This window comes from Triticum urartu, chromosome 4 (genome assembly GCF_003073215.2).
Source record: "Triticum urartu cultivar G1812 chromosome 4, Tu2.1, whole genome shotgun sequence".
NCBI classification, from domain to species: Eukaryota; Viridiplantae; Streptophyta; class Magnoliopsida; order Poales; family Poaceae; genus Triticum; species Triticum urartu.
The window spans coordinates 545,877,033-545,893,430 of record NC_053025.1 but is presented as its reverse complement, the minus strand read 5'-3'; the positions used below and the strand labels follow the sequence as shown (position 1 = coordinate 545,893,430).

The 16,398-nt window shown below is 48.8% G+C and overlaps 1 protein-coding gene across 1 annotated transcript; it reads right to left on the bottom strand.

Annotated features, from left to right (window-relative positions):
* Positions 1–2,472: 2,472 nt before the first annotated feature.
* LOC125554089 (putative pentatricopeptide repeat-containing protein At1g02420) lies at positions 2,473–4,831 on the bottom strand. Its single transcript, XM_048717695.1, has 2 exons — positions 3,059–4,831; positions 2,473–2,966 (listed from the first exon to the last, which is right to left on the bottom strand). Exon 1 carries the CDS (start codon positions 4,714–4,716, stop codon positions 3,166–3,168), a length of 1,551 nt encoding a protein of 516 aa, XP_048573652.1. The 5' UTR covers positions 4,717–4,831; the 3' UTR covers positions 2,473–2,966; positions 3,059–3,165.
* Positions 4,832–16,398: the final 11,567 nt, after the last annotated feature.

Below are 16,398 nucleotides of genomic sequence, written 5' to 3'. Positions count from 1 at the left end.
CGCCTCCAAGACGCCAAAATCCGCCGGATTGGTCCGTTTTCTGACCCGGCGCACCCAGGCCGAACCCGGCGCACTGGGAGGCACTTGGGGGCGCCGGCGGAAGAGAAAATCGTCCAGGTCCCCACTGTCAGGCGAAAAGTCACACTGATTCGCCCCGTTTTCCCCTCTCCTTCCCCGACACCTTGCCGATCCTGGCGTCGCCAGCCACCTCTCCGCCGCCGCCGCCGCTATCTCGCCATTCCTCGCCGTGAAACAAAGAAAGATCCCCCCGACGCCCTCTCCCCCCACTTTCCCCGAGTTTCCCTCGCCGCTCCGGCGCCCGCCGACGAGTCTGCGCACGACGCCCGCTACATGTTCGGTGCTTTGCCTGCCCCGGCCGCGATGGACTCCGACGACGAGGAGGTGCTCGCGGCGTTGCTCGAGGAGGAAGCCGACGCCGCCGACCAGGACAAAGAACACCTCATGGTCCTCGCCGCCCTGGCCGGCTTGCTTGCCAGCGATGCAAAGCTGAGGCGAAGCGGCTCGACGCCGGGGCGACGGAAAGCAAAGAACCGTCATCGGCTCGAAGGCTATTGCATGCTCTACTCCGACTACTTCGCCGACGCTCCACTGCATGGTGACAAAGTTTTCCGGCGCCGTTATCGGATGGGCCGAAAGCTTTTCCTCAGGATAGTCAATGAACTCAGGGAGTACGACAACTACTTCAGGTGCAAGAAGGATTGCACCGGCACACTTGGATTCACCTCAATCCAGAAGTGCACGACAGCTATGAGAATGCTTGCATACGAGGCTCCAGGTGATTCACTCAACGACTATGGGCGCATGGCCGAGTCCATGATCATTGAGTGCACCTATAAGTTCTGCAGGGCTGTGGTGGCAGTGTTTGGACCGAGGTACTTGCGATCACCCAATGCTGAAGACACTGCTCGGATCCTGGCACAGAATGAGGCAAGAGGATTTCCTGATATGCTTGGAAGCATCGACTGCATGCATTGGGCATGGAAGAACTGCCCGTTTGCTTGGCAGGGGATGTACAAAGGTGCCAAAGGAGCTTGCAGTGTGATACTTGAGGCAGTGGCCACACACGACCTCTGGATTTGGCACGCTTTCTTTGGTATGCCAGGAACTCACAATGACATCAACGTGCTGCAGTGCTCTCCTGTTTTTGCCAAGCTCGTTGAGGGCCATTCTCCTCCGGTGAACTTTGAGATCAATGGGCACCAATACAACAAGTGGTACTACCTGGCAGATGGCATCTATCCGAGATGGTCAACATTTGTGAAGACTATCTCAAGCCCTGTGCCAGGAGGCAAGAACTCCCACTTTTCGAAGGTTCAGGAGGCTTGCAGGAAGGATGTCGAGCGAGCATTTGGCGTGCTCCAATCTCGATTTGCTGTTGTCCGATACCCCGCTAAGACTTGGTCGAAAGATCAAATGTGGGAGATCATGACTTGTTGTGTCATTTTGCACAACATGATTATTGAGAGCGAGCAGGAAGAGCCAGTGTTTGACACTGAACCATATTACAGGCAGGGTCCTCTTGCCCAAGTGGATCACCAGCTCCCTGCAACATGGACAGCCTTCCTCAACATGCGCCAGGAGATCCGAGAGCCACAGGTGCATCATCAGCTGCAGCGGGATCTAGTGGAGCACCTATGGAGGCTCAAAGGCAACGCCTAGCTGGACATGCAATGAAATATGAGTGTTTTTATTATTTGTGATGATTTTATTTGAATGAGCGCCGAAACACGCCGAAACACGTCGAGCGTGGGCCGTTTTGTGCCGGAAATTGGGCCAATCCAGGGCCGAAAATGAGCTGAAAGCGCCAATACTAGGCCGATATCGGCGCCTAGGGGCGACCTGGGGGGCGGCGGCTGGGAACGCACTAGCACCCAAGCCTAAAATAGCGCCGGCTCGCCCCCAAGCGGCGGTTTTCGGCGCGTCTTTGGGGGCGCAACGGCTGGAGATGCTCTTAGTTTCATCCCCAGCTCGCTTAATCTCTATGGATCACAACAGTGAGCTGCTGTAGTAAAGAACAGGCACAAGAGGCTGACCTATTTCCAGCACTTCGTATGCCTCCCGAGCGCAAGCGCCTGAAAAACCTCAGCGCCTTAAAGCAGTGCTTGCTTATCCACCAGAGGATGCAGATCTGCCCTGCATAGACAACAAACCAGCACAGGAACAAATCCATTTCTTATCAAAACACGCCTTGTTTCTAGTTTCCCAAAGAGCGCAGCTGCCACTCCGGTGATCTGCATGTTACTATTGGGAAAATCCATCGAAAATATTGGGAAACGAACCCATGCCTAACGTTTGCCCCAATAGCCAAGCTAACCATGTATAGCGATGCACATTCATTCAGTCCCTAAGTGCGCTACTGGCTATTCACATCAGCAAGTTAATACTTCCATTTTCAGGGCATTCACAAAAAAAAAGGTCACATCTTCTGTTGCAAAACAGGTTCATGAGCACTTCCACGTTACCTTCATGCAATTAATTCAGAATGCGATAAATCAAGAGACAAGATAAGTGTTTGCTTTCCTTCCCTGTAACTTCACACTTATATTTCAGACAAAGACAGAGCTTGAATTAATTATAAATATCATTTTATACAATGAGACTCCCAGCAGAGCGGACGACAACGACATCCTCCAAATCTCCTAATCGCAGGATTTCCTTGGTCTTTGCAAAATTTGGTAACACATCAGATAATCGGAATTGAGGGAGTAGTTCCAAACTTCCAATTCTACGTTCATCATAATGAGGCTCTATGACGTTGGTATACCATATGGAGTTTCAATTTCATATGAGAGATTGGACAGTGGTGTAATACCATATGGTCCAACAGGCAGGCTAGACGTCCCCCACTGTATGAATTTTTTCAGGAAAGTTATATATTAATGGTGACAATAATTTGACAATATATATATCGATTGTCTCTCAATAACATCCTGAATTTTCCATACCTGTTTGAAGAGGCAATATTGTCATCAGAAATGATGGAAGCAAAATGACTAACCAATACCTTCATATGAAATCAGAAATCCAGAAGGTTTACCTCCACAGGATAATAGTACAATGAACTCTTCAGAACCATTCAACTATTTCCCTGGTCAACCAAATTTGTGCTCATCAAAGAATGTTCCCCGTCATATGAATAACATGCTAAGTTGCTATTATTACATCAGTATCATCTCCATCGGGTGTGCTTTCAGCAGGGTGACGAACTCTTTGGCAATCCTCAGGCGGCAGCCGTCCAAACCGAGCCATTTTCTCAGTTAACCCGGCAATAGATTCTTCCCGTTTGGCAAGCTGCATAAGTATCTTGATTCTTCTAAATGAAACACTGCTGGGTTTCTGCCCCAAATCAGTAATTTGATGGAAGCACCTCTCAGCCTCCTCCAGCTTCCCCTCATCACATAACAGGTCAAACAAAACATCTGACACCAAGGTGAATGACCCAAACCCGTTCTCGATCATATCTCCCCACAGCTCTAGTGCTTCTGCCACCTTACCATGCCGATGACATAACCTGATGATAAACATACAAGACTGTGTGTTGGGGAAACATCTTTCAGACCGCATTCTCTCATACAACAGCCACGCGCTACCAATATCATACGCCCAGTAATAGAACCGGAAGAAAAGGTTATACGTCGTGGCATTCGGCATCAGCCCCCTTGAGGCCATTTCGTCCATCAATGCAAACGCATCACCAAGCCTCTTTGCTATAACAAAGTTCCGTATAGTGGCATTGTACGCCGCCACATCCGGGTGACATCCGAGCTCACGCATCTCCTTCAGCAGGTCTCTAGCCTTGTCAGGCTGGCCAACCAGTCCCAATCCGCCAATCAAACTCGTATAGGTGATCACATCGGGGGCAATTTCATTCCCCCGCATTTCATCGAGCAGCTTATAGGCCTTCTCCACGCCTCGGTTCTTGCAGTGGCAATCAATCAAAGAGTTGTAGGTGACCAAGTCAGGATCAATGCCGTGCTCTCGCATCTCTGCGAAGAACGCATCGGCATCCTCCGAAGACTTCCACCCGGAGAGCAGGATGTTGAAGGTATGGCGGTTCACCTGGAACTCGTGCTTGTGCGCGTGGTAGACGTTGCGCGCGTCGGACATGCTCTTCTCCTGGCAGAGCGTGCGGAGCAGCGCGTTGAAGAGGTCGGCCGACTCGCTGCCCTCGCGGCCGCGGAAGAGCCGCAAGAGGCGGCGGAAGGAGGCGACGGTCTCGCGGACGGAGCAGATCTTGGCGACGCGGCCGAGGACGACCATGGCGGTGCGCGCGGTGATGGCGTCGGGGCAGAGGCGGTGGACGGACTGGACGAGGTCCCACATGTGGGAGAAGCGGCGGGCGCGGCCGAGCACGTAGAGGGCCGTGTCGAGCGCGAAGGGGGAGGGCGCGACGCCGCAGCGGTCGGCGGCGAGCGAGAGGAGCGAGAGCGCGCGGAGCGGGTCGCCGTGGGCGAAGCGGAAGCGGCGGAGGACGAGGTCGAGGAGCGGCGCCGAGAGCGGGACGGCGGAGGCGGAGAGCGCGGACTCCATGGCCGACGGCGTGGGCGCGGCCGTCACGATGTGGTAGACCGAGTCGGCGTCGGCCTCGGAGGCCGTGGCCTCGCCGGCGGCGGGGGCCGCGGGCAGCAGGGACGGCGGCAGCCTGCGGGGCGAGGAGATGTACTGGAACACCCGCCTCGCCGGCTTGGGCGGCATCTCTGGGAGGTGGGCGGCGCTTGTCGGAGGTTTTGGGGAGGGTTTTGGCGGCGTCGGCGCGGAGCGAGCGGCATGGAGGCTGCAGCCTGCAGCTTGGAAGGGGAATGCAAAGAGGGATCGTGCAATGCGGTCGCAGCAGGAGCGGGCCGGCACTGTTGGGCCGGCTCGAACAGTATTGGGCTAGAGTGGAATCTGAGAATTCGCTGTTGTACTCATGAGAGTCCACTACATTTGTGCCACTCTCAGCCCCTCACTTGGGCCATTAGACTTTGTCTCAAAATAACAAATTGGGCCATTGGGCTACGAGCACCAGTATCTTGCTAACATTCCCTAACTAGATGCACACTTGTTGCTAAAAAAAAAACTAGATGCACGCTTTACTAAAAAAAACTAGATGCACACAAAAAAAATGCTAACATTCCCTAACAGAAAAGGCTGACGCTACGTGGCCACAAGCTGGTTTGGAACTGAGAATTTACTCTTGCTCCAATTTTTCGCTATAAGCGATTAATAGGAAATTCATGATCCATTGCTATGTGTCTAATAAACAAAAGGTGTGGATAGATCTTAGTTGATTATGACTTAACTAAGTCTTAATCAAATGATATAGTATAAGAAGAAGAAAAATCTGAAAAGAAATTTTTTGTATAAATCTCCATGCAAAATCAAAGGACTATAGCATCGACTGAGACATAACAAAGTCTCAGTCGATTGAGCCTTAGAAAAGTGGTAAAAAAAAGCCTCAAATGTAATAGGAAAAATCATATTCTTACATACCGCTTCTACGAAATCATTACGTAGTACTACGTTGATTCAGCTTGCTAATTACTCCTTGATTTTTACTAATTGTCCCGGAAATGAACTAGTGCATAAACATTTTTTTGTAAATTTTGTATGTAGAAATAGCATTGCTCTGTAATATGATGTCAAGTGAAATGAAAAAGAGTCAAGTCAGAACAATTCCAACGGGCCGACTCAAACGAACGGTGATTTTGTCCGCTATTTGTCTGTTTGGCTCGGTCAGACGGACACGGATATCCGCTTCCGTATTTGGGTTGGCGGATGCGCCTAACGTTGGCCTGAACCCATTTTAACGGCACTAGAAAAAAAATGAACGCATACATATTAAAAAAGAGAAACAACATTAATTAAATATTAAAGCCGGCCACGAAGGCCGACGAGAGTCCACACGTCCACATTTGCATTTAAAAAAAAATAAAAACAGCCTATACTACGAGGCGGCGCGCTGCTCTAGGCGTTGTCGTTGTTGTCCTCGGGGTCCGTGAGGTCGATGAGCGTCGGTGCCGGCCCGGCCCAGGCGAACACCGTGTTCTAGAGCGCCGTCATGTCGGGCTGTGCCGGCGCGGGGGGGGGGGGGGGGGGGGGGGGGGGGGGGGGGGGGGGGGGGGGGGGGGGGGGGTGGCCGCCTGTGTAGCCGCGACCTGGCGCGCCTCCTCCTCGGCCTCGCGCTGCTCCTCCTCGAGGTCGCGCTCGAGCATCTCGAGGTACTCGCCGTCGCGGCGCTCCTCGGCCACCCTGATCTGGCGCCAGTGCTCGAGGTACGCCGCTCCTGCGTCGGCTTCGCTCCCATCCAGACCAGTGGTGCGCGAGTAGCGCTTGATGGGGGACGGCTCCTGCTCCGGCTCCGGCTTGATAGGGGACGGCGGGGCCACCGGCGGCACCACGCTGTCGCCCGCTGTGGAGAGGGCAAGTGCCTACGCCGTTGTCGCCTCGTACCGAGCCTCCTCCGCCCTGCGCCACTCGTCCTCCTCGCTCTCCCGGTAGACGGCCGCAAGGGCCGCTTGGTAGGCGTCCTCCGCCGTTTGGTCCTCCTCGCGGACGACGAGCGTCGATGGCGGCGAGCTCCGGTCAACCTCGCGCACGCCCCGTCGCCTCGCCTCCTCGTGCTCGAAGGCGAACCACCTCGTCCAGTTGGGCGAGTCTGATGCGTAGGCGGCCTCGCGGCGCTGCTCTGGCGTCAGCAGCGCCCGCCGGCGCCGCACCTCCTCCGCGTGAGCCCGAGCCGTCTGCGGTGCCGCCGGCGCTGGGATCCTATCTGGATCCAGATGCCAGTCGTGCGGCAGCATCACGTCGGGATACGGCAGAGGTTGGTGGTGCTGCCAGTGCCACTTCGTCTGGTGCACTGGCACGTTCACGTGTTGCCTCTGCCGGCGGAGGCGGGAGCCTTGCCCTCGGCCTTGCCGCCGTTGGCTCCGGAGAAAAGGCCCATCTCCCTGTGGTTGTGGTGGCTAGGGTTTGCCGCGACGAAGGAGCAAAGGTTGACAGATGTGGACGGCGAGTTTGGATGAGGACGGCCCCGCCGCACGGTCGGCTTAAAAAAGGACGAGCGCCGTCGCTGACGTGCGGGCCCATGGTCATAAATTAAGCTGACCGCGTGGGCAGTGGGTAGTTGGACGGCCGCCATGTGAGAACGCGACGGACAGCGAAAAGGCGCGCGAAGCGTCCGTTCAGCGTCCGCGCCGACGTATTTGGGCCGCAAATGCGTCGGCGTAGACGCGACGTAGACGTGATTTGGATTTGAGTCGGCGCGTTGGGCCGTCATTTTTGTTCATGCCAACTCAAACAGACGCAGACGGACAAAAATGGGTCGGTCCTTTGGAGTTGGTCTCAAGTACTCAAACTTAGCGCAATCCGTCCTCTAAAAATATGTAATCTAGACCAACGACATCTTATCCTCCGAGGCGCAAAACTGCAAACCATGAACGTTGCTCGTTCACTTCAAACTGGGCGCCGCTGATGCATGCAGTGCGCACTATGATGATCCCGCTCCCATCCCTACAAAGGCCTTCTTCTGTTGAAACAGCCGAAACAGAAAGCTGGTCTTCCCTTGCTGCAGCGAGAAAAAAATGTGTAACACCGGACAGACTGCCTGCAGGCTGAAGCATGCTTCCGTTCCGTCTCCCGTCATCCAACTTGCCATTCAGACAAACTCCATGCAATATACACTCCATATATTTCCAACGAGAAAAGGCGCGCCCGTTTTCCTAGTGCTGCCTTTCGTGCTGTTGCCATCAGCGAATCGGATCGGCTGGCCCTTGGTCCCTTTACGTCCGATGGAGCGATCGGGAAAGCTACCAGGTTTGGTTTGGGGGGGTGGTAGCTAAGGGGCTACGGCTGCTAATCACGTTGGTGTTAGGTGCAGCACCAGAAGTTACGTACCACAGGGCGTAAATAGATTCCCTGTGATCACGTCGCGGGTAGCCGCGTTCCCATTGCTGACAGCGATTGTGGATGTGGACCCTGGGTGACCACTGACCAGGGCAGGCGGAGCAGCAGGAACCGTGAAGAACACTTCTACCACCATTCGTTTCTTCTCTGTCCTATCTACTAGCAACAGGTGAACCAGTCCTGCTCGCCGAGTGATTTTCCTTCTTATTTTGATTACTAATTCTAGTTCATCAAATGTTTAAGTACAGACCATGCTAATCCAGACACGTTTCAGCCTTCTTCTTTTGGTTACTAATACTTTCCACTCGTAGTTTAGGTAGGGGGGGAAGCATCCACAGCCACAACGGCAGGATTCTTGCCGTTTCCCAACGGTGGAATACCCGAGTCGTTATCATCCCTCAAGGAAAAAAGAAATCCGAGCCACTGCCGAGCAACTACAAGCACGGCGACGTGACACACATAATTGCAGTCGAGATCGGCCTGAACTTGACTGCGCGGAACCGGACAGAGAAATTGCATTAACGCGCGCCAAAAGTCCAGATCTACCGATCCAAACCAGCTGCGTCACATCACATGGGCAATCGGGTGTACCCTGTACAGTAGTAGGACTACTAGTCCTACAGTATGCAGCGCCTCCTGAAGATCTCGCCGACGGCCGCCTGCGACGGCATTGGCCAATTAAATTCCCTTGAAAAAAAAATTCCCGTGGACCGGCGGGCAGGTGCAGAGGTGCCGAGGGGGCGGCGCGAGGAAGGCCCGTGCGGTCACGGGGAGGGAACAGGCAAAAGTCGGATCTGGTCCGTGGAGGGAGCGCTGCGTTGCCGGCGTGGCACGTGACGTTCCCCGGCGCTGCAGAGGCTGCTCGCTGGGCCCTGCCAGAAGCTGGGTCAGCACGAGTCTGCCACGTTGCCCACGCGGCCCGGTGGAAGTGGGTTGAGCTTGAATTACCTGGCCGCGTGCAGTGCAGTGGCAGTCCAGTCCAGTCCAGTGGCCGTCCACCAGGTTCCGTAGATAGGCGCAGCTCGCATCCGGTCGTTTTCACTTCGTCGTCGGCGTGTTTCGGCCTTCCGGTAAGCAGCATTGGCCGGCAACTCCTGGAGGGCGACGATGCGTCGTGCCACTGCACGTAAGCGTCGGGATCAGACTTGACACGCTGTTACGTGCCCGAACGAAACGGTGCGGAGCACGTACGTGCTGCACTTGCATAGCTCGTGTGGGAGAAAAGCGAGTCAAAAGTAAGCGGCATCGTGTGGCAAGCGCAGTGGCCGAGGCATGTTGAGGGGTGGAGTAGCCATGATCGATCGTGTGACATGAGCGCTAGACATGTTGCCACTCGTGTCGTACGCACTATCCATACTCCATTCATTCCACAATATAGCGCACTCGCGTTTTCTGAGATTTATTAGTATGCTTTTTGTTTTCACTGTAGTTGGTCTCATTGATTAAATTTATGCTTAAACTTAGACTTCCAAAAACACAAGTATATTACATTATGAAACAGAGAAAGTACCATCCAGTCTAGTCCCAGGCTGTGGATATCTTCGCTTGCGCCCACCGTAGTCGTACTTTTGTCCCCAAACTCGTTATTTTAAGCAACGCCAACTTTATTCATTTGAAACAACAAGTACATCACTATTCGTGAGAAAAGTTACAATATCGTTTTAACTTTGCCCCAAACTTGTCGATTACGCTGTAGGCCACACACACTGAGCATAAAAGTGGTGAGAAGAAAAAAGGTGGCAGGATATATATAAAGCAGATGCCTCCATCTCTTTTGTTGTCTTTAGACCGAAAGGCGAAAGCCCAATTGATCCATAAACCTGTTATAAGTGCTGACGAGAGTCAAATGCAATTGGAGAGCGCAAGTTGCCTAGCTAGCTAACTGTCCATGATGTAACGGAGAATTGGTGATTGGCAGGTAAGTAGGAAGTCACCATCGCCCGAGTCGCCAAATTCCCTCGCTTGGCATCTAGCACTAGAAAGACAAGAAAACTTAATGAGGATACTTCGGGTACTCGTTTCTTAGGCCCCAATCCTGCATCTACGAAGAGCTACGAAAACTTTTACGTAAACCTCCAAACTAAACTCCCCCTCCACCCCCCCCTTCCTCTGATTTTCAAGGGGATGGACCCGTCCGCCCCTCATCTCCAATCATACTTCTCCACCTGTCTCATTACGTTAATCCCGTATAATTATTTACGTAGCTCTAGCATTGCTCTTTCTTAGGTCGAATTCTTAGGGCCTCCTTGGAACGAAGCAACTGGCAAAATGTAGGAAAAGAAAATTTGTAGAAATCAGATGTCATGTCTTTTGAAATTCAACAGGAACTAAAACACATGAAAATTGCATATTTTATATTTCAATTTTTTGGGTTCACTCTTGAGATGGGTGAGAAAGGAATAAAACATGGTTGTCCAAACCGTTCAGTGCATGAGAACCAAAATTTCGTCTCGTATTAAAAGGTACTCCCTCTGTCCGGGTTTATTAGGCCTAAGGCTGGTCATAGTGGGAAGTAATTTAGACTAGTAACGTGCATATGTTATTAGTCTATATTATTATCTCCATAATTGGTATTAACATATATCCCCTTCGTCCGAAAAAGCTTGTCCCAAGCTTGTCTATCAAATAAATGTATCTAGCACTAATTTGATACTAGATACACCCAGAGGGAGTAGATGGTAACATGCAAGTCTTCATTAATTGGGATATAGACTCATTTTATTTGGCGTGTGTTATGTTACAGTAACATATTAGACTAGCCACAGTGAGAGTAACTTCAGCAGTAACATCGAGTCCAACTCAGCAAATTTGCTTATGTGGCAATGAGTTAATGAGGAGAGAGGTAGTTTCAGTAACTTAGCTAGTTATTGTAACATCAAATGTCTCAATGCAATATGAGTCTATAACCTAATAAATGAAGCTTTGCATGTTACCATACGTATGTTACTATCCACTATGAAGGTAGTAACATAATCTAGGGATATGTGTATGTTACTCTCCACTGTGGCTAGTCTTATGTTACCACAAGTCTCTCTCTCCTCATTAACTCCATGTCACATAGGCAAATTTGTCTTGAGATGTGTTAGACTAGCCGCAATGGGAGTAACATAAGTGGTAACATCACACTTATCTAGGCAAAATAGATGATGTGGCATGTAATTAATAAAGAAAGAGAGTCATGTGGTAACATAGCTAGTTACTGTAACATCACACATATCAAGAAAAGATGAGTCTACAACAAAATAAATGAAGTAATGCATGACACAACCCATATGTTACTACCCATTGTGAATGTAGTAACATAGACTAGTAACATATGTATGTTACTACTCTAAGTTACTCCCCACTGTGACTAGTCTTATGTTACTATCTAAGTTACTCCCACTATGACTAGCCTACTCTTGGACCAAGGTACATACTAGTTTGCTCACATTAATTCTTTCATTCCACTCTAATATACTCTCTCACATGCATGCAGCCAATGAAAAAGTATGCATGCAGCATATTAATTCCCGAGTCATGGCACCAACAACAATGGCTCTCAATGCAACCAATGAAGTGGTTGCATGCATGCACCTTTCCAAAGTAAGGCCTTATAAAAATGGACATGCTTGTGATGCTGCGAGGCCTAATAAACCCAGAAGGAGGGAGTAGTGATCAAAACATTTGTATGGGTGAATATACTTTTTTTGCGAAAAAACTTCAAAGTTTTATTCAACGAAGAAACTCCTGGCATTATCAGCCAACAAGCTAGTGAGCAGGAAGGAGGGTCTAGAATCAGTCTAATTCTTGGTGACCATTAGTGAGCAAGCATGCTTAGCACAAAAATGAGCTGGTACATTGGCTGACCTATTTACATGTTGAACATCAAAAAAAGAAAAAAAGAAGTTAGCTCTCTAATTTTTAGAAGTAACGGTGCCACATCAGAACGACTATTGTGGTGAGTTTTCTAGAGGTTGACCATCTCCAGGAAATCTGTCTCCATTACCACATGTGAGAAACCGTAAAGTTATGCAAAAATCACACCATCCCGAAGCGCTAGTGTTTCTTCAATGAATGGATCCGTCACCCCAATGTGGGGTTTGCTCCATGCACCCAGCAAAGTAGTGTCAGAACGTGCCACTCCGCCTACACCAAACTTGTCTAAAATCCACACTCAAGGCTGCATCAGTATTGATCTTCATAGTCCCTGGGTCAGGGGTTGCCACCCATGCCCTAGAAGAACCAAAGCATGAGACTGTGGAATGTCTAGCAGTGCTAGATCTACCCTGATGCGCCTGGCAGTTGCCGTAGGTTCTAGCCTTTCTCCATCATGTGTCAGTCTGTTTCTAGAGTGCCATATAGCCCACATAAAAGTGATCATCCAATCCCACTCCATATCGGCGAATTGACTATCACAAATGATGACTTTGGACCATGTATCTGGATGCAACCAAGGCCTTCTAACACCAAGTAAAGTGTGTGCTTGCTCCCAGAACAATTTGGCATGTGAACAATGCACTAAAGCGTGCATCCGATCCTCGTCCATTGCAAAGTATACATTGCATCTACTAATTTCTTTAATGTGCATGCCGAAGAGTGCACTCATCTGGTAGGATACGCCGGACCACCCTCCACCAGAATACACACACTTTCGGCAACACTTTAAGCTTCCACATCTGTTCTTCGATCTGTGAGGTACTGGTAACCGTCCCTTCATCTAGAGTTGCACGCTCTTTCTGATTCGCAAGAGCACGGTATGTGATAACACCTTTGATTGTCTGCTTCCTCAGCCGTATTTGTACATGTGGATATGGGAAACATAGTTTTGTCCTATATTCATCTATAGACAATAAATACATACAAAGATGTTGAATACAAGTCCGTAAACATTAATTCCAATCTGTATACCAGATTTTGACGTTGATTTAACACTCGAAACTGAACTAACAATTGTATGGAAACACTATTGTAAGCATTGTATGGAAACTGAGCGAATGCAATTATTTACACTTACATTTCCTAGAGAAGCAATGCATGTTGGGGAACGCAATAATTTCAAAAAAATCCTACGCACACGCAAGATCTATCATGGTGATGCATAGCAACGAGAGGGGAAAGTGTTGTCTACGTACCCTTGTAGACCAAAAGCGGAAGCGTTATGACAACACGGTTGATGTAGTCGTACGTCTTCACGATCCGGCCGATCCTAGCACCGAAGGTACGCACCTCCGCGATCTGCACACGTTCAGCTTGGTGACGTCCCGCGAACTCTAGATCCAGCTGAGTGTCGAGGGAGAGTTTCGTCAGCACAACGGCGTGATGATGGTGATGATGAAGCTACCGGCGCAGGGCTTCGCCTAAGCACTATAACGATATGACCGAGGTGGAAATCTGTGGAGGGAGGCACCGCACACGGCTAAACAATCAACTTGTGTGTCTTTGGGGTGCCCCCTCCTCCGTATATAAAGGAGTGGAGGAGGGGGGAGGGCCGGCCCTCTATGGCGCGCCCTGGAGGAGTCCTACTCCCACCGGGAGTAGGATTCCCCCATTCCCTAGTTGGACTAGGAGAGGAAGGAAGGGGGAGGAAGGAGGAAGGAAAGGGGGGCCGGCCCCCCACCCTAGGCTTCCTTCTCCCCTCTCCCACTATGGCCCAATAAGGCCCATATACTTCCCGAGGGGTTCCGATAACCTCCCAGTACTCCGGTAAATGCCCGAACTTACCCGGAACCATTCCGATGTCCAAACATAATCATCCAATATATCGATCTTTACGTCTCGACCATTTCGAGACTCCTCGTCATGCCCGTGATCACATCCAGTACTCCGAACAACCTTCGGTACATCAAAACACATAAACTCATAATACTGATCATCACCGAACGTTAAGCGTGCGGACCCTACGGGTTCGAGAACTATGTAGACATGACTGGGACTCATCTCCGGTTAGTAACCAATAGCGGAACCTAGATGCTCATATTATTTCCTACATATTCTACGAAGATCTTTATTAGTCAAACCGCATAACAACATATGTTGTTCCCTTTGTCATCGGTATGTTCCCGAGATTCGATTGTCGGTATCATCATACCTAGTTCAATCTCGTTACCGGCAAGTCTCTTTACTCGTTCCGTAATGCTACATCCCGTAACTAACTCATTAGTCACATTGATTGCAAGGCTTATAGTGATGTGCATTACCGAGAGGGCCGAGAGATACCTCTCCGATACACGGAGTGACAAATCCTAATCCCGATCTATGCCAACTCAACAAACACCATTGGAGACACCTGTAGAGCATCTTTATAGTCACCCAGTTATGTTGTGACGTTTGATAGAACACTAAGTGTTCCTCCGGTATTCGGGAGTTGCATAATCTCATAGTCATAGGAACATCTATAAGTTATGGATAAAGCAATAGCAGTAAACTAAACGATCATCGTGCTAAGCTAACGGATGGGTCAAGTCAATCACATCATTCTCTAATGATGTGACCCCGTTTATCAAATGATAACTTTTTGTCCATGGCTAGGAAACTTAACCATCTTTGATTAACGAACTAGTCAAGTAGAGGCATACTAGTGACACTCTATTTGGCTATGTATTCACACATGTATCAAGTTGCCGGTTAATACAATTCTAGCATGAATAATAAACATTTATCATAATATAAGGAAATATAAATAACAACTTTATTATTGCCTCTAGGGCATATTTCCTTCAGTCTCCCACTTGTACTAGAGTCAATAATCTAGTTCACATTGTTATGTGATTAGTTCACATCTCTATGTGACTAATACCCAAAGGTTTTAGTAGAGTCAATAATCTAGTTCACATCGCTATGTGATTAACACCCAAAGAGTGATCATGTTTTGCTTGTGAGAGAAGTTTAGTCAACGGGTCTGCCACATTCAGAGTCGTATGTATTTTGCAAAATATTTATGTCTACAATGCTCTGCACGGAGCTACTCTAACTAATCGCTCACACTTTCAATATGTATCTAGATCGAGACTTAGAGTCATCCAGATCGGTGTCAAAGCTTGCATCGACGTAACTCCTTACGACAAACTCTTTGTCACATCCATAACTGAGAAACATTTCCTTATTCCACTAAGGATAATTTTGACCGTTGTTTAGTGATCTACTCCTAGATCACTATTGTACTCCCTTGCCAAAATCATGCTATGGTATACAACACATCATAGCATACTTTATAGAACCTATGACCGAGGCATAGGGAATGACTTTTCATTCTCTTTCTATTTTCTGCCGTGGTCGGGTTTTGAGTCTTTACTCAACTTCACACCTTGCAACATAGGCAAGAACTCCTTCTTTGACTGATCCATTTTGAACTCCTTCAAAATCTTGTCAAGGTATGTACTCATTGAAAAAACTTATCAAGCGTTTTGATCTATATCTATAGATCTTGATGCTCAATATGTAAGAAGCTTTACCAATGTCTTTCTTTGAAAAATTCCTTTCAAACACTCCTTTATGCTTTCCAGAAAATTGTACAATATTTACGATCAACAATATGTCATTCACATATACTTATCAGAAATGTTGTAGTGCTCCCACTCACTTTCTTGTAAATACAGGCTTCACCGTAAGTCTGTATAAAACTATATGCTTTGATCAACTCATCAAAGCGTATATTCCAACTCCGAGATGTTTGCACCAGTCCATAGATGGATCGCTGGAGCTTGCACACTTTGTTAGCACCTTTAGGATTGACAAAACCTTCTGGTTGCATCATATACAACTCTTCTTTAATTAATCTATTAAGGAATGTAGTTTTGATATCCATTTGCCAAATTTCATAAAATGCGGCAACTGCTAACATGATATACGGACAGACTTTTAAGCATCGACACGAGTGAGAAATTCTCATTGTAGTCAACACCTTGAACTTGTCGAAAACCTTTTTGCGACAATTCAAGCTTTGTAGATAGGAACACTACTATCAGCGTCCGTCTTCCTCTTGAAGATCCATTTATTCTGAATCGCTCACTGATCATCGGGCAAGTCAATCAAAGTCCATACTTTGTTCTCAAACATGGATCCCATCTCAGATTTCATGGCCTTAAGCCATTTCACGGAATCCAGGCTCATCATTGCTTCCTCATAGTTCGTAGGTTCGTCATGGTCTAGTAACATGACTTCCAGAACAGGATTACCGTACCACTTTGGTGTGGAACGTACTCTGGTTGACCTGTGAGGTTCGGTAGTAACTTGATCTGAAGTTTCATGATCATCGTCATTTACTTCCTCACTAATTGGTGTAGGCATCATCGGAACTGATTTCTGTGATGAACTACTTTCCAATTCGGGAGAAGGTACAATTACCTCATCAAGTTCTACTTTCCTCCCACTCACTTCTTTCGAGAGAAAACTCCTTCTCTAGAAATGATCCACTCTTAGCAACAAAGATCTTGCCTTCGGATCTGTGATAGAAGGTGTACCCAACAGTTTCTTTTGGGTATCCTATGAAGATGCACTTCTCCAATTTGGGTT

Bases quoted from the DNA above. Each gene is read 5' to 3' on its own strand.
- LOC125554089 (XM_048717695.1), bottom strand. From the start codon at position 4,716: ATGCCGCCCAAGCCGGCGAGGCGGGTGTTCCAGTACATCTCCTCGCCC.